General features: G+C 42.4%; 1 protein-coding gene across 2 annotated transcripts in view; it reads left to right on the forward strand.

Moving 5' to 3' along the window:
• The window catches only part of LYST (lysosomal trafficking regulator), a 736927-nt gene that overhangs the window by 537722 nt on the left and 180838 nt on the right, over positions 1-18367 (forward strand). For both annotated transcript variants that reach the window (XM_040429442.1, XM_040429443.1), the window contains one exon: positions 9831-9927. In XM_040429442.1, coding sequence (XP_040285376.1) covers positions 9831-9927 — 97 coding nt within the window. The remainder of the gene's footprint in view (positions 1-9830; positions 9928-18367) is intronic.

Below are 18367 nucleotides of genomic sequence, written 5' to 3' on the forward strand. Positions count from 1 at the left end.
CAAAAACCGCTCTATTCCTTGTGAAGGAGAAAGGTTGTTTGGTTCGGTTCTAGATGACATACTCAATAAAGTCTCTGACAAAATGAAAGGCTTTCCTTCTGAGAGTAGAATTTTCCATCAGAGATGTTCCTTTTGGAATCTAAAGAAAGCAAGAAAATACACAATGACACCATATTTCAAGTAGGGGGCAGGTTGTGAGCGTTTGCCCCAGCCTTGGATAAAATGGGAGCCCCCCCCCTGGGTGTTAGCTAACATAAAAGAAGGCATCAAACTAGAATTTATATCTCTGCCTCCAGACCATTTTTATTATAAACAAATTTCTTCCCCAAAAAATAAAACAAAGCAATCTGGAAATTTAAATATCTACACTAATACGGATACATGTTCTGTTTCCGGTTCCAAAAAAATCAACTTTGCCAGGGATATTATTCTCCAGTATTCCTAGTTCAGAAACCTAATGGGTCTTACTGACGTATGCATTCCGGGCGGCCGAAAGGAACCTATTATCTCTAATGGCAGTTCAAATGAAGGGAGTAGACAATGTAGTGGCTGATTACCTAAGCAGAAAAACATTGAAATAGAGAGAATGGTCTCTAAATAAAGGCAAATATTCAAGCAAATTTCCGACAGATGGGGATTGCCCATTATACACCTGTTTTCAACCAAGAGCAACAGACAAGCCTACAGTAGTGGATGCTTTGTCTCAGCCATGGCCAGAGGTCCTTCTTTATGCCTTTCCTCCATTCAAACTGATCCCAAGGACCCTCATGAAGGTGGTGGAAGAGAAGGCTTCATTACCCCGTTTTGTCCAAGAAGATATGTGTTTCCTCTTCTGCTCAGACAATCTGCAAGGAATTTTAGGACACTTCCAACAGTCCCAAACCTTCTTTATCAGGGTCCTGTATTCCATCCCATAGTAGCTCAGCTCCATCCGATGGCCTGGAGGTTGAATGTCTTGCCTTAAGACAAAAAGGATTGTCAGTAAACCATGCTACTAAGCCGAAAATCCATTACATCTAAGATTTATTTAAGAACCTGGAAAGCCTTCCTTTCTTTTTCATGCAATTGACTTTGACCAGACATTCCGTTAATTCTAAATTTTTTACAGTCAGGCCTAGACAAGGGTCTCCTATTCTCCACTAATCAAACGGTTTTTGAAAGGGAGCTATAAGGCGCTTTTCTACTTGGAGTTCTATAATTCCACTTTGGGACTTAAGTTTAGTTTTCTCAGTCCTGATGGAACCCCTGTTTTAACCGAAATTTCGCTAAAATTTCTCACCTTTTAAGACTTCCTTTCTCCTGACTATTAAAACTGCCAAAAGGATTTCAGGCTTTTTCTTGTAAATCTCCCTATCTCACAATTCTAGAAGACCGCATAGTCCTCAGACATTGTCCTTCTTTTCTCATTTTCATTCCGATAACAGGAAGTATCTTTGCCCTTCTTCTGCGTTTCTCCTTCTACGGACAAAAAGAAGAAAATTAACAATTTAGATTTAAGGAGAGATATGTTATGACAGCTAAAAACCATGGGTAATTTCAGAAAAGTGGATCATCTTCTTCTTTAATACCAAGGTTCTAATAAAGGTCTAGCTGCCAGCAAATAGACTATTGCCAGATGGTTCAGAGTTCAGAGATACTATATCTGTTTCATATATACTGAAAGATCTGCAACCCTCTATTGGAATAAAAGCCCACTCTACCCGCGCTGTGTCTGCCTCCTGGGCAGACCCTGCTTCTGTTTCCCTAGACCAGATTTGCAGGGCAGCTACATGGGCAAACCCAATGACTTTCTTCAACCATTATAAGCTGGACGTTCTCTATAAGCAGGACTTGTCCTTTGGTCGTAGAATATTGTCAGATGTTGTCCCACCCTAGAGTCCTTCCTTTGTGAATCCTCCTGAGTGCCGTTGTGGAGGCGCCGGGGAAAAGAGTTAATTACCCTTACTGGTAATTGGATTTTCCAATAGCCTCCACAACAACACAGGTTTTTTTTCACCTCCTTATAATTTTGACAACTTTAATTTGGAAAATGCTGTTATTTGTTTGTTTTAATATATTTTTTTGCATCACTTCAGTGTCCTTTCTTATTGACTGAATTAGGTAAGGGGAGGAGGCCTTTTAAAATCATATGCTTCTGCGATGTTTCCTTTAATGAGGGCAGGGACACACTCCGGTGAGTGCCGTTGTGGAGACTATTGGAAAAACCAACCCTTTTGCATGCACGTTCAATCAGTTTTGGCTGTCATTGCGTTCAGTTTAGGCTTGCCACCCGGCTTGTAACTCGCCTGCCAAGCCAGTAATTTAATGTCCCTGCCTTTGCTGGTAATTTTTTTTCTACCGGCAATAATAATTGCTGGTATTTATATATGGACTGTTACCAATGAGCGCTTCCATTGTGGAGCACTTTTGTTAAGGGGAAAAAAAAAACATCCATTTGATGGCTCCAGAGTCAGGACCTACATTCCAGCATGACGTTTCACAGCATTGACTTGAAGAAGCAGGACCTGCAAAATGTTATCACGCTGGAGTGCACCATCAAATGGATCAGGTGATTTTTTTATATATAATTTTTTTTTTGCACATGCAGAAAAGGGAGCATTATTAATATTGGGGGACACTAATGGGGACATTAGTAATTCTGGTGGGCACAAATGGGGCATTTGTAATTCTGGGGGGCACTAATGGGGCACTACTATTAATGGGGGCCTTAATATTACTGGGGGCTCTAATGGGTACATTATTAATTCTGGGGGGCACTAATGGGGGCATTAGTAATTCTGGGGGGCACTAATGGGGGCATTAGTAATTCTGGGGGGCACTAATGGGGTATTACTATTACTGGGGGAACTATTAACTCTGGGGCGCATTATTAATACTGGGGGGCACTAATTGGGGCATTAATATTACAAGGGAGCACTAATGGGGGCATTATTAATTCTGGGGGCACTGATGCGAGCATTACTATTACTGGGGGACCTAATGGGGGTATTAATTCTGGGTACGCTAATGGGAACATTAATATTACTGGGGGGCACTACTGGGGGCATTATTCATTTTGAGGGGCACTATAGGAGGCATTACTATTACTGGGCGCACTAATGTGTTGCATTATCAATTTTGGGAGGCAGTAATAGAGGCATTAATATTACTGGGGGGCACTAACGAGAGCATGATTAATACTGGGAGCCACATAGTGACTTAATTCCCTGTGTTAAGGCACGCCCCCACAGCCACACACCCTAGCAACCATCCGTGAAAAACACATTGGGGTAGATTTATCAAAACTGGTGTTGAGGAAAACTGGCCTAGTTGCCAAAAGCAACCTATCAGATTCCACCTTTCATTTTTAAGAGCTCCTTTTGGTTGTTATGGATAACTAAGCCAGTTTTCCTTTACACCAGGTTGATAAATCTCTCCCGCTCATGGATGCCTTCTGTTTCTCTTACTGTCGGGGTCACGATGCTATGTAACTCTTACAGTTCCAGAATGTATTGGATAATACTGACAGCATTATATAATACATAAATGTGTTATATACAATACATTCCAGAACTGTAAGGGTTACATAGCATCATAAATTAATATAATGCTATGTGACTATGGCAGTGCTGGGAGTTTAGGACGGGAGCGGTCTTATACTCGTGCTTTACACTCCAGAGATACATCCAGATCCCTCTTGAACTCTTGTAGTGAACTCACCATCACCACCTCCCCAGTCAGAGAGTTCCATAGTCTCATTGCTCTTACTAGTAAAGAATCATCTTCTATGTTTGTGTAGAAAACTTCTTTCCTCTAGACGCAGAGTATGTCCCCTTGTCACAGTCCTGGGTATATATCGATCATGGGAGAAATCTCTTTACTGACCCTCATGTATTGATATATTGTTATTACATCTCCCCTCAAATGTCTTTTTTCTAAACTAAATAAACCTAATCTTTATGGGTACTGTATGCCACCCATTCCAATTATTACTTTAGTTGCCCTCCTCTGACCCCTATCTAGCTCTGCTATGTCTGTCCCATTCATAGGAGCCCAGAATTGTGCACAATATTCCATGTGTGGTCTGACTAGTGATTTGTAAAGTGGCAGGACTATGTCCTCTTCACGTGCATCTATGCCCCTTTTGATGCAACCCATAATCTTATTGGCCTTGGCAGCAGCTGCCTGACACTGATTTCTACAGCTTAGTTTGCTGTCCACTAAAGTCATTTTCCATGTCAGTGTTACCCAGTGTTTTCCCATTTTGTATGTACTGGTGACATGTATTTTCCCTTCCCATGTGCATAACATTAACCCCTTCATGATGTATGGCAGATGTAGTGTCTTTAAAGATGGTGCCCGCTCTGGAATGGAGCGAGAACCATTGTTGCCAGCTGCCTGTTTAATACAGCAGACAGCTGCCACTAATGTCAACGATTAGACACTTGGGGGACCTAAAAAAAAAAGTTTTGAAAAAATATATAAAAATTTAAATAACTCCCTTTCCTGAAAATAAAATAAAATGAGCAATAAAAAAATGACATCATGGGTCGTGTTCAAAAATGCCCGTACTATTAAAATATAAAAGAAATACCATACCTAATCAGGAAAGAAAAAATTTTAGGGCTAATTTGCTGTTTTTTTCATCACTTTAATTGCCAAAAATGTAATAAAAAGTGATCAAAAAGTCATACACACCCCAAAATAGTATTAGAAAACTACAGATCTTCCCACAAAAAAAATGAGCCCTCACGCATCTCAGTAAACATAACTATAAAAAAAAAAGTTATGGTGGTCAGAATACAGCGATGAGAAGAAAAAAATATTTTTTTTCAAAACTTTACATTTTTTTTTACTATTAAAACACCCAAAAAACTATATATGCGTGATATTGTCCCAATCGTACTGACCTGGAGAATAAAGAGCACAAGTCAGTTTTACAGCATAGTGAACGCTTTTGGAATTTATTTCCTGCTTCCCACTACATTGTATGCAATATAAAATGGTGGTATTAGAAGGTACATCTTTCAAAAAATGTGAACAGAAACTAAAAAGTAATGGCTCCAGGAAAGCAGTGAGCGAAAAAAGAAAACGCAAAAATGGAAAATAGCTGCATCAGGAAAGGGATAAATGTATCAGTGTTAAACCCCATTTGCCACTTCTCTCCCGAAGCCTCCAATCAATCCAGATTAATCTGTAGCAGTATACTGTCCTCTTCCAACTTTACACAGTTTAGTGTAATCGGCAAAATTGATATTTTACTGTGCAGCCCCAATAAAAAATAGTAAATATATTGAAGAGAATAGGACCCAATACAGACCCCTGTGGTACTGGCTGGGGTTTAAAAATATGTGAAATTTTGATTGCTCTTGTAATGTATTTTGTTTGTAGTTGCTATGAAAAAAATAAAGTATTTAAAGAGGTTGTCCGGGTTCAGGGCTGAACCTGGGTATCACCTCTTCTGTATTCCCTTACTATGTGCCCACCTCTAAAACTGCCTAGGGCAGCGTTATACACCCCCATTTGTGCCAGTGACGTCACTGGGCTATGCGGAAGTCTTCACCTAGCATAGTGTTGTGAAGCTCGGTACGTCACCAAATCACAACAAACAGTCACTCGCGCTGCGCATTTCAGCGAGGCAAAGGGGAGCATCGGAGCAAGGAAATTCTCTGATGCTCCTCTCGTACATAATAAGGGAATACAGAAGAGGTGATATCTGGGTTCACCCAATAGTACTCTTGGTACTATTAAAAAATAAAATAAAAAAATGTGAAGACCATACTTTCCTTTTGTTTTTTTCATATCTGTAAAGAATAAATCAAGGCAACTAGACTTACTGTAGATTTCTTGAAAACGTTTCAATCGTTGTTCCAACGAGCTTTTTCAATTCTGAGTGACTGTACAAGAATTCTCTGAGAATAAATATGTAACGGAATCAACATCTGGTAATTATACCCAGCATGGGTATTCAGATGTTGATTCAGTTACATATTCATTCCCAGAGAATTCTTGTACAGTCACTCAGAATTGAGAAAGCTCGTTGGAAGAACGAGTGAAACGTTTTCAAGAAATCTACAGTAAGTTCAGTTGCCTTGATCTATTCTTTACAGATATACCATGACCTGGATAAATGAGAACCTTCACAGACATATTGTTTTTCTCTTGTAAAAAAAAAAATTAAAAAAGACAGATTGCAATAAAAAAAAGCCCCATGTATCACCGAAAAAAGTAGCAAAAATGATTTACATAATTTAACAGAAAGAGGATGAAAAACAAAACAGAAAACGCACCTGGTCAGGAAGGTGGGTAAGTAGCCCAGTCTTGAACAAATTAAAGGGGTTTTCCAAGAGACACTTCGGACCCCCGCAAATCAACTGTTTGAGAACGCAGCAGCGCATGCAATAGCACCACAGCCTTCTCTCTGTTTACCAAGCACAGCGCCGTACATTGTATAGCGGCTCATCCTTATTCACTTCAGTGGGAATGAACTGCGCCTAGTCCTTGTGACTGATAAACATGATGTAACATGTCCAAGGAAAATCTGGAGGAGACCATGGAGCTACTGCGAGCGCCGCTACATTCTTAATCCGCAAGGGTCTGAGTTTCGGACCCCACTGATCACATACTGACCTCAGTAAAAAAAAAAAAAAAAAACTATGTTGGAAAACCCTTTTAATGTAACGTGTATTTTGGAACATAGTGGCCAGACACTTTTTAACAACTTTTTCATAGGTAGCCTTGTTACATTACAGCTTTCCTCAGGATTATGTGATTGCTAGGGGAAGAATATGCCAGAGGTAGGAATAACAAAGGTAGAAATGGTAGAGGGAAATCCAAATCAGCAGTCTACCTTCACACAGCCATTATATGGGTTATCTTTTTGTAATTTACATGGTTGTGAAGAATCCTTCTTAAGAATCTATACTAATAAAAGCCCTCTGTGCCTGCGCCATGTCCGTACGCGTGTGCCGATGATGAGCGGCGTCCAATCAGGACACATCGCTCCACACTGACACCGCGCTCCATAGAAGTTTGAAATGAAGAGAAAACACAACAGCACACGGTGCGGTGGGAGGAGCCAAGGAAGGACGCTTACTGGCTTCAGTGTGTTCCGTATGTCCATGAAGATCTGGGACCTGATCACACAGCAAGCTACTTCCTTGAAGGAGGAGGTGGCCACCTCCCACACACAACAGCTGTGCCCTCTGTCCCCAGGAATAGCCCTTGGCAGACGTGGGCCAATTGAATGAAAGACAGAGGATGTGGCACGGTGCAGAGACACGAGGGCATGGGTGCAGAAAGATATGGGCCCAATAATGAGGGGGTGAGATTACAGAGCAAGGGTGGAAGAGGAGAGAGAGAGGAGAAACAGAGAGAATATATGCACACAGAGGAGGAGAAAACAAAGAGACAAAAGTGAAGAGGACAGAGACAGCAGAGGTGAAGAAGACCGAGACAGCAGAGGTGAAGAAGACCGAGACAGCAGAGGTGAAGAAGACCGAGACAGCAGAGGTGAAGAAGACCGAGACAGCAGAGGTGAAGAAGACCGAGACAGCAGGGGTGAAGAAGACCGAGACAGCAGAGGTGAAGAAGACCGAGACAGCAGAGGTGAAGAAGACCGAGACAGCAGAGGTGAAGAAGACCGAGACAGCAGAGGTGAAGAAGACCGAGACAGCAGAGGTGAAGAAGACCGAGACAGCAGAGGTGAAGAAGACCGAGACAGCAGAGGTGAAGAAGACCGAGACAGCAGAGGTGAAGAAGACCGAGACAGCAGAGGTGAAGAAGACCGAGACAGCAGAGGTGAAGAAGACCGAGACAGCAGAGGTGAAGAAGACCGAGACAGCAGAGGTGAAGAAGACCGAGACAGCAGAGGTGAAGAAGACCGAGACAGCAGAGGTGAAGAGAACAGAGACAGCAGAGACAGAGTTGAAGAAGACAGAGATAGCAGAGACAGAGGTGAAGAAGACAGAGATAGCAGAGACAGAGGTGAAGAAGACAGACAGCAGCGCTGAAGAGGACAGAAATAGTAGAGGCAGAGATGAAGAGGACAGAGACATCAGAGGCAAAGAGGTTAGATAGCAGAGGCAAAGAACACAAATAAATTTAAAGCTAAGGAGAAGAGACAGGAGAGTCAGAGAGGACACAGACATTGAATTAACTTACTAAGGAGCAGAGATACAGTAGGTAGACAGTAAGCAAAGATAGGAGAAACAGAAGTGAAGAGGTTAGATATAGAGACAGAGGTGCAGATGATACAATGACTATCCTAGCCAAGGAGCAGAGACAGGAGAGGCAGAGAGAATCCTACATAATAAAATCCGTGTGTGAGTGTGCTGTGTCAATGTGTGTGTACCCAGTTTTGCACTGGGCATGCTCAGCGGGGCGCCCAATCAGGACACAGCCCTTTACAAGGACACAGCGCTACACACAAGTTTCCCTGCAGGGTGTCAGCAGCCTGACTGCCCAAAGATACCTCCGAGACCCTATAGGCAGTCCACAGCTCCCCCGCCGCCGTCTGAGATGTGCAAATGCGCAGTACTAAAGCTCGCCTGCACTGCCTACATGCCATTTAGTGCACTGTGTTTGTGCATACACTCTGCATGCGTGGACACATTGCTCCACACACCGCCCACACACAAGCACACCGGCAAGTAGGATATGGCGCTGAAGAAGCCGCCTGTACCGCCCACACACCATTCAGTTTGTCTGCACTGTCCACAGACGGCACCTGCACCGTGCGCTGGTAAGCAGGTCGGACTGCCACTATAACCCATATAGAGAGGAGCCCGTCAGCAGTCTGACCTACCAGTCGCTACCAGCAGTCTCAGCACCAGCAGTCAGTGCCAGTCGTCCAGCCACAGCCACCAGTTACAGTGCCAGCCGTGTTAGCCACCAGTCAGTGCCAGCCGTGTCAGCCACCAGTCTCACCCACCAGTCAGTGTCAGCAGTCACAGTGCCAGCAGTCTCAGCCACAGCCACCAGTCTCACCCACCAGTCAGTGCCAGCATTTAATATAGACTGTTCCTACTAATGTTTATGCACTAATGTTCTAGCCCCCATTATTGTAACGGGCTTAATGTCTAGTATATTATTAAAACTCTGGCACTACAACTACTGCCCATCTTTCAGGCTATTTTGCCCACCTACAGCTAGCTCCTTGTTTTAATACTTTATTTTCATTAGTGTTGAGCGAATCGTGTTTGGATTGCTGTATCCAAACCTGATTTGTTTGAATACTTGGTTAGCAATATATCCTCCGTCCTACCATAAAATGTATGGGCTCCACAGAGGTCTTTGCTAACTTTCGGCAAATATCGCACAACTAGCTTCATCTCGCGTCTATGACTTGACCGTTTATTCGCATAAATTACATTGTCAGAATCCGAAGCTGAACTTTGCTTTGTTAATGAGGCAAGAAGCTGAATTCTGCTTTTGATTTTGACACTGTAATTTATACGAATAAACAAAGTGTTAGGTCATAGACGCGAGATGAAGCTAGTCAAGCGATATTTGCCGTAAGTTAGCAAAGACCTCAGTGGAGCGCATACATTTTTTGGTAGGACGGAGGATATATTGTTAACCAAGTTTTCTATCAAATTTGGTTCGGATACAGCAATCCAAACCCGATTTGTTCAACACTTATTTTCATACATTAACAGGTTTTAAGCTGATGCACATATTTGAAAATATAAAAACATTCTCGGGTGTATATGCAGACACATGGCTATTTATCTATATTTTCCTGTCACATGCATTGTAGCTCCTGCTGTTGTCACTACTATATTTATTTCTGTATTTTTTCTTATACAGACATGATTTTGTTGTCTTAAATTATTTTTGTCATTTTGCAGAATCTATTAAGCCACCTCTGTCTTACTTTTTTGAGGACAAAACACATTCTTCTTTATCTTCTACTGTAAAAGAGAAAGCAGCAAGTGAACTTATAAGGTAAACATTCTCAATTGGTTGTAAAGCAATTATATTTTTTTACTGATTTTAACTTTTTTCTATTTATATACCATAGAGTATACAGACAAAAAAATGCTGCAGCAGTGCATAAAGCATGTCATTGTACAGCACAGTGCAAAAGCTGTGGAAAAATGTTTTTTTATTTTTTTTAGAACATGTTTAACCCTTTTTACACTGGAATTTTCCCCTACTCGTCTCCACGACAGCACCCCTGAGCTCAGCTCTTTTTCTATCAGGAACAGGAAAAACACATAGAGAGATTAAATAGCCCCTCCCTACCTATCTCCTCAGTGTTTTTCCTGTCCCTGTCCAGGAGAAAGACATGTGATATTGTTCTGTACCCTGGGAGCTGCAGAAAAGGAAGGCAAGGCCCGTAGCTCCCTATCTTCCTTGCTGATAGTTGTCTGCGCTGGGAACGATAGACGCAGTGATAAGGTCTCATCACATGGCTCCCCGTCGGGGATGGACGTGGCGGTGCTGATGGCGTCTCCGCCATCTTGTATTTGGGCACTTCCAGTCCAGCAGGTTTTAACAGCCTTCCGGCGGGCCTTGGGTAAGTGGGGCAAGCAAGCTGACTCTGGCGTTCCCCTGTGTATATGTTTAGGGAAGTTGGTGGCATGTGTGTCACATAAGCCTGCATATGAAGTGTTGGCACTTCCGGCCCTTACTTATTTGGGAGTTCTGGAGGCTGTGGATAGTGATGCCACTTCCGGTTTCCGGCCTCTATACGCCAGCGTTTCTCTGCACTATTCCTTATAAGGGGGCAGGTCTTCTCAAAGTTTGCAGCTGGTATTCCTAACTCTGCGACAGGCATCTCTGCAGACCGTGAGTAAAAGAGACCTGGTCTTTTTTTCCAAAAATACTTTACTTATATGCTGGTTCTCACTGCAGCATTTTTTCTCACTTTTCTAGAGTGAGAAAAAGATGCTATTCCTAAACAAAAGGCTGTTCCTGCTAAATGTGCATTTTGCAACAAAAAGCAGGACCCAGCATATAAGAAACCTGTATGCTCTTCTTGTACATCAAAAATAGTTCAGCAAGAATCTCCTCTCTGGATTATCTGCATCCTTATAAAAACGGAAGTCTAAGAAGAGGATTAGAGAACCTCCGTCTTCTGATTCAGAAGATTCTTCAGATGTAATTTTTTTCTGATAGAGAGGAGGGAGAGCCATATGTAATACCATGGAGATCTAGCAGGTGAAAAAAGGTAAATCTATTCAGGATACTATGTTTGGTGGTCTTGGTGAAAGGCCTAAAAGCGTTTTTCCGATCCATGAGAATATTCATAACATTATAACTAAGGAATGTAATACACCTGAAAAGAGATCTAAATGTCCTAAAGGCCTTAAATGTAGTGTAACAGCGGCTACTGTACGCCGCTCTTCCCCCGCTCATCGCCGTGGTCCAGGGCGCCGCGCTCAGCAGTGACCTGTGGTCGGTGCTTCCCATTTCACGACTGCGGTCCTGGGGGCAGTTTCTGTAGGAGGTGGTATTGCTTTTGAGGATTCCGCTCCACAGCTTCCACTCAGCCCTGGACACAGCATGAGTTCAGCTGGTTCATGTTACACTGCTCTAAGGGTGGAGCGCATCACTCCCTGGGCTGTGTGGGTTAGGTCAGGTGACCTCGCTGACCAAGCCTGGCTCTCCTGCAGGTATTTAAGTGGCTCAGCCCTCTTCTCAGATCCCTTAGTGTCAAGGTCCTTGAGTTTGCGTGTTCCTGATACTCTTGTGTGCTCTTGATTTATACTTCGTTCCTGGACTCTGCTTATCGTCTGATCCCTGCCTGCTTGCCTTGTCTCTCCTGTTGCCGACCGATATTGCCTTACCTGTGCCGCCTGCCCTAACATTTTTCCTGTCTGAATACGCCTCTGCCTCATACTTCGGAACTGCACTGTTGCTCCTGGTAACGACCCCGCCTGCCTGACTATGCATGTACTTCTGGTACCTACCCAGGTATCTCCTGGTCCGCCTGGACCAGCTGCCACTGACTCGGGAATTGCTCTGGAGTAGCCCCTGGCAACTACCCTAACGGCTCAAGTCTATCCCCACCATCTGAGACTCTAGTGAAAAACAGGTAGTTGCTTAGACACGCCCCTCCAGAGTATAGCCAGTCAGTGGCACAGTGTGTTCACACCCGCTGATTCGTGACACGTAGGTACTCGTTTAATGAATCTGAAGTAAATCTAAATGAGACTTAGTACCTATGATAGATGCCTCAGTTGCTAAATTAATTAAGAACACCCTTAATTCCTTTTGAGGACGCAGCACAACAGACCCCATGGATAAAAAAGTGGAAAGTCTGATTAAAAAAACCTGGGAGATGGCTACCTCTATGTTTAGGCCTAATGTGTCTTCATCCTGTGTCACCAGAGCGCTCTGCATCTGGCTTGATCAGCTTGAATTTTACCTGAAAGAGAAAACACCTAGGGATCAGTTCTTAGCCTTCTTTTCCGTTATTAAAAATGGCGGCAGGTTTCCTGGCGGATTCTTCTGTAGAATTTGTTTCTATGGCGGCTAGAACGTCTATTCTGGCAAATTCAGTTAGGAGCGTTTTATGGTTGAGATCCTGGAAAGGAGAGGTAACGTCCAAAAATAAGTTGTGTTCTATTCCCATTGATGGTAGATATGTGTTTGGACCAGATCTTGATAAAATCTTAGAAAAAAGCATGTGATAAGAAAGAAGTTTTCCAGAGGAGTATAGTTATCTTAATGGCAGACCCTATAAAAGACGTCGTTTTCAAGGCCAAAACAAAAATGATAAAAGCAAAGCAGGACGGTGGAACTACAGGAAAGGATGGAAAGGCAGATATTTTTCATTTGAATTTAAACAGCTGCCTTCCAGTTCCAAATGACAACAGGAAAGCCGATTTTGTTCACCAGTGGGAACTGTATACCAATAACTCTTGGGTTCTTCAGATTTTGTCAGACGGCTACAAAATAGAATTTTTCGGATTTCCCCCCTCAAAAATGTTGTCAGGAAGGATGCTCAAGATGGACTCTTTAAAAACGGCAGTGCCGTTAATTTCCAAGAATGCGAGAATGGTGACCATAGACCTGAAGGATGCTCATTTCCATATTCCGATACACAGAGATCATCAAAGGTTTCCCAGGTTTGCAATACCGAGGAAAGGAAAAGCGGTACACTACCAGTTCAGTTGCCTCCCTTTCGGAATATTCTCTGCACCCAGATTATTTACAAAAATAATGGCCAAGGTAGTCGCTTACCTAAGAATCAAAGGGGTTCCTATTTTGACTTATTTGAACGATCTTTTGATAATAGAATCCCAGAATCACAATTTTCAGTCCCTAATCCAATTTGTAATAAAAACACTACAGAACTTGGGGTGGATCATGAATTGGAAGAAATCAGACTTGTCAATCTCCCAAAGGATAAGGTTCTTGGGAATGATATTAGATTCAAAGGAACAAAAAACATTTCTCCCTCAAGACAAAATGGAGAACCTGGTACAGATGATCAAACATTTCAGGAGTCAGAAAAGGTTTTCTATATGACAAGCTATGAAGATTCTAGGACATATGACGTCCTGCATCCTGGCTGTTCCATGGGCCCAACACTATTCCAGAACACTTCAGGATCTGACTCTGAAAGTATGGAACAGGAATCTGCTGCACTTAGACCACATTTTCAGTCTCTCCTTGATGGTAAAGAGATCCCTAGGTTGGTGGCAAATCAAGTCATCTTTCAGCAGGTATACAGTGGATCCTAGAACTCTCTTATGTAATGACGACAGATGCAAGCTGCAAAGGTTGGGGGGGCTCATGTGCAACAGTTTTCCTTTCAGGGCCTCTGGAACAATCAATGAGGGAGGCACCCTCAAACCATCGAGAGCTGAGAGCAGTCTGGGAGGCAATGAAGGTGTCAAAAAGGATAATATTCAGGTCCCATTTAGTTATCTACTCGGACAACACAACTTCAGTGGCTTTTCTCAGACCTTAAGGAGGAACGAGGGGTCGTCTTTTAAAAAAATTTACAAAGAGGTTCTTTCAGTGGGAAGAGGAAAATTTAGCACACCATTGTTTTTCGTGTGAAATTCCCAAGAAGTTTGATGTGTCACATAATCCTCTTCTTATTGAAAAAGCAAAAGTTGGATTTAAAATGGCCGACTTCAAAATGGCCGCCATGGTCACCACCCATCTTGAAAAGTTTCCCCCCTCACATATACTAATGTGCCACAAACAGGAAGTTAATATCACCAACCATTCCCATTTTATTAAGGTTCATCCATATAAATGGCTTACCCTGTACTTTACGCCTTTCCTCCTGTGTGCAATCTACTCAAGGTGTTGCACATGATAAGGAGAGAGGAAGCCAAAGTAATACTTGTTGCTCCCTGTTGGCCCAGGAGGGCTTTGTTCTCTCTCATAGCAGAGGGAGTTTTCTTCCCCCTCTCCAGCTTTCACATTTTCCCAATCTTGTAATGCAAAGTCCGGTTCTATACCCAAATCTAAAAAAAAATTGATATAAGAGCCTGGATATTTCCTAAAAGTCTCCACGACAGCATCCAGAAGTTCTCCCCCTAAAGCATGTATAATTTTTTAATATGAGTTTAATATTAAAAAAAATAATAATATATATATATATATATATATATATGTATGTACAGACCAAAAGTTTGGACACACCTTCTCACCTTATTTTCGTGACTATGAAGGCATCAAAACTATGAATTAACACATGTGGAATTATATACATAACAAACAAGTGTGAAACAACTGAAAATATGTCATATTCTAGGTTCTTCAAAGTAGCTACCTTTTGCTTTAATTACTGCTTTGCACACTCTTGGCATTCTCTTGATGAGCTTCAAGAGGTAGTCCCCTGAAATGGTCTTCCAACAGTCTTGAAGGAGTTCCCAGAGATGCTTAGCACTTGTTGGCCCTTTTGCCTTCACTCTGCGGTCCAGCTCACCCCAAACCATCTCGATTGGGTTCAGGTCCGGTGACTGTGGAGGCCAGGTCATCTGGCGCAGCACCCCATCACTCTCCTTCATGGTCAAATAGCCCTTACTTTCAAAGTTTTCCCAATTTTTCGGCTGACTGACTGACCTTCATTTCTTAAAGTAATGATGGCCACTCGTTTTTCTTTACTTAGCTGCTTTTTTCTTGCCATAATACAAATTCTAACAGTCTATTCAGTAGGACTATCAGCTGTGTATCCACCTGACTTCTCGTCAACGCAACTGATAACCCCATTTATAAGGCAAGAAATCCCACTTATTAAACCTGGCAGGGCACACCTGTGAAGTGAAAACCATTTCAGGGGACTACCTCTTGAAGCTCATCAAGAGAATGCCAAGAGTGTGCAAAGCAGTAATCAATGCAAAAGGTGGCTACTTTGAAGAACCTAGAATATGACATATTTTCAGTTGTTTCACACTTGTTTGTTATGTATATAATTCCACATGTGTTAATTCATAGTTTTGATGCCTTCAGTGTGAATCTACAATTTTCATAGTCATGAAAATAAAGAAAACTCTTTGAATGAGAAGGTGTGTCCAAACTTTTGGTCTGTACTGTATATATTTATATATTAGTTAAAAAAAGAAAAAAAAAGAAAATAAGGTTGTAAATATTTGTCTCCAGTAAAGTTTCTTTTTAATCTACAGAGGAGATACAGTAGGTAGGGAGGGGCTATTTAATCTCTCTACGTTTTTTTCCTGTCCCTGATAAAGGAGTGTAATTACCAGTTTTTGTTTTTGTTTTCCACTCCCTGCCTTCCCAGAGCCATAACTTTTTTTTATTTTTCCGTTCACATAGCTGTATGAGGGCTTGTTTTTTGCAGGACAAGTTGTACTTTTCCACACTACAATTTAATGTTGCATATGATTTAGTGGGAAGCAGGAAATAAATTCCTAATCGGACGCCACGGTTTTATTTTTAATTTAAATTTTTTTTTAATTTAAGATGTTTGATGTGCGATAATACTGAACAGTAACTTTCATTCTACAGCTCAGTACGAATATGGCGATACCTTTATATGTATATCTTTTTTGCGTTTTTTTCTGTTTCGCCGTTTGTCGTATGGGGTAAATATTTTTATAGTATGGGCATATTCACACGCAGGGATACCCATAATGTGTATATTTTTTTTTTTCATTTTGGGGAAAGGGTTGATTAGAATTTTTATATATACACTGACCAAAAATATAAATGCAACACTTTCTGTTTTGCTCCAATTTTGCATGAGCTGAACTCAAAGATCTGAAACATTTTATACATACACAAAAGAACCATTACTCTCAAATATTGTTCACAAATCTGTCTAAATCTGTGTTAGTGAGCACTTCTCCTTTGCCGAGATAATCCATCCCCCCTCACAGGTGTGGCATATCAAGGTGCTGATTAGACAGCATGAATATTGCACAGGTGTGCCTTAGACTGCCCAAGATAAAAGTCCACTCTGAAATGTGCAATTTGATCACACAGCACAATGCCACAGATGTTGCAGCGTTTGAGGGAGCGTGCAATTGGCATGCTGACTGCAGGAATGTCTACCAGAGCTGTTGCCCCGTGCAATGAATGTTCAGTTCTCTACTATAAGCCGTCTCCAAAGGCGTTTCAGAGAATTTGACAGTACACCCAACCGGCCTCACAACCGCAGACCACATGTAACCACACCAGCCTAGGACCTCTACATCCAGCATGTTCACCTATGTGATCGCCTGAGATCAGCCACCCGAACAACAAAAATTTCCAAGGCATAGATATACCATTGTTACATACAGAATTATTAAATGAGCTGCAGGAATTTCTGGCAAATACTAGTTGTGTACTGCATGTGAAAACAGTCTCCCGTATTCTTCATATGTCTTCACTGTGGGGCAGGGTGGTAAGATGGAAGCAGCCCTTTTTTTATAAACCTAAAACATCCAAGCCTTCATATGTTTTGCCAAAACCTACATCAAGTCTGCCAAACGCATGTGAAAAAACATGTTATGGTCTGATAAGACCAAGGTTGAAATTTTTGGGCATAATTCCAAAAGGTATATTTGGCACAAAACCAACTCTGTGCGTCACCACAGCATGGTGGAAGCAGCATTATGCTTTGGGGCTGTATCTCTGCAAGGCAAGGTGGAGGTGGAGGTGGGTTAAGGTGGAGGGAATTATGAACACTTCCAAGTATCAGTCAATTTTGGTGCATAATCTTCAGGCCTCTGCTAAAATCTGAAGAGGAATTGCATCAGCACGACAATGACCCAAAGCATACCTCCACATCAACAAAAGAATGGTTTTGCCAGAAGAAGAGCAAAGTTTTGGAATGGCTCAGCAGAGTACAGACTTTTGAATCCAACTGAAAATCTGTGGGTTGCCCTGAAGAGATTGCAAAATTGGCAAGTCTAGATGTGCCATGCTGATATCCTACCTAGAAAGACTGAATGCTGTCATAAATTCAAGGATTTGGTGGGCGGGGGGAGGGAGGCAGCATAGCTAGCAGGCATAAGAGCAGGACACAGGTTTTGGGAGCTCCATGTTTACGGAATATATCCTTACCCATCCAGGCTATAATCATTTTTGTGGTGCTCCCTCTTGGTATCCTGCCATCCAAGGACGTCGGTCAGCCCATTTTTTACCATCTGTGCCCTGTTTCAGGGTGTTGATCCAGAGGGGCTGGTCGTCTGCAGTGGCACCGCAGCTCCCACTTGATACAGGCCGCCCTGAGCTGCATCAAGATCAGCCTTTACCTTCTACTTGTGGATTCATTACCTGCCCTATCTACCCCCTTTGGAAAGGAGGGCATGGTATAGGAAGAGTGGTGCCCAGGCAAACATCTGCTACCAGGCCTGCACGCTAACACGTGCACATTGGCACCATTATTAAGGCTGCACTGCCGTGCTATCCAAAGCCCCTAGAGAAAGTCTATCAGCATCACCTTATACCTAGGGGTGGGCTTGGATGAAAAGAAAGACCACCCTGGTGCTATGACCTGCCTAGCCCTTTCTGTACTTGGTGGGCCAAGGGTTCCCTCCACAGTGCAAAGGTATACTTTATTTTTTACTTTTTCTCGCTGCTCCTGCTACATGAGGGTACTTGGAATAATGTTTCTTCCTGGGTGGGGAAATATTTAGGGGAGATTTCAGTTTAATCCCCTACTATTTGCTCGCTAGTTTACTAGTGGTACCCACATCTCTACCTTCATTTTTATTATTGCTGCTTGACTGCCATTATTTCTCCTATTTTCTAGACTTAGAGCTTCATACTCTGCAGTATTGGGAATTCTCTACATTACCCTGGCACATATATTACTATGGCTCTGTGGTGTCTCACAGGGTGAAGTAATTGAGGGTATATATGTGTCTCCCAGGTTCTTAGCATATGCTGAAGAAAGTTATTTAGGAAAGGGTTAAAAACCTAAGCCTGGGTCCTGATGAGCTGCACCTGGGGAGTTGCTAGAAAACTG

The sequence above is a fragment of the Bufo bufo genome, chromosome 4 (assembly GCF_905171765.1).
Source record: "Bufo bufo chromosome 4, aBufBuf1.1, whole genome shotgun sequence".
In the NCBI taxonomy this organism is placed as follows: domain Eukaryota; kingdom Metazoa; phylum Chordata; class Amphibia; order Anura; family Bufonidae; genus Bufo; species Bufo bufo.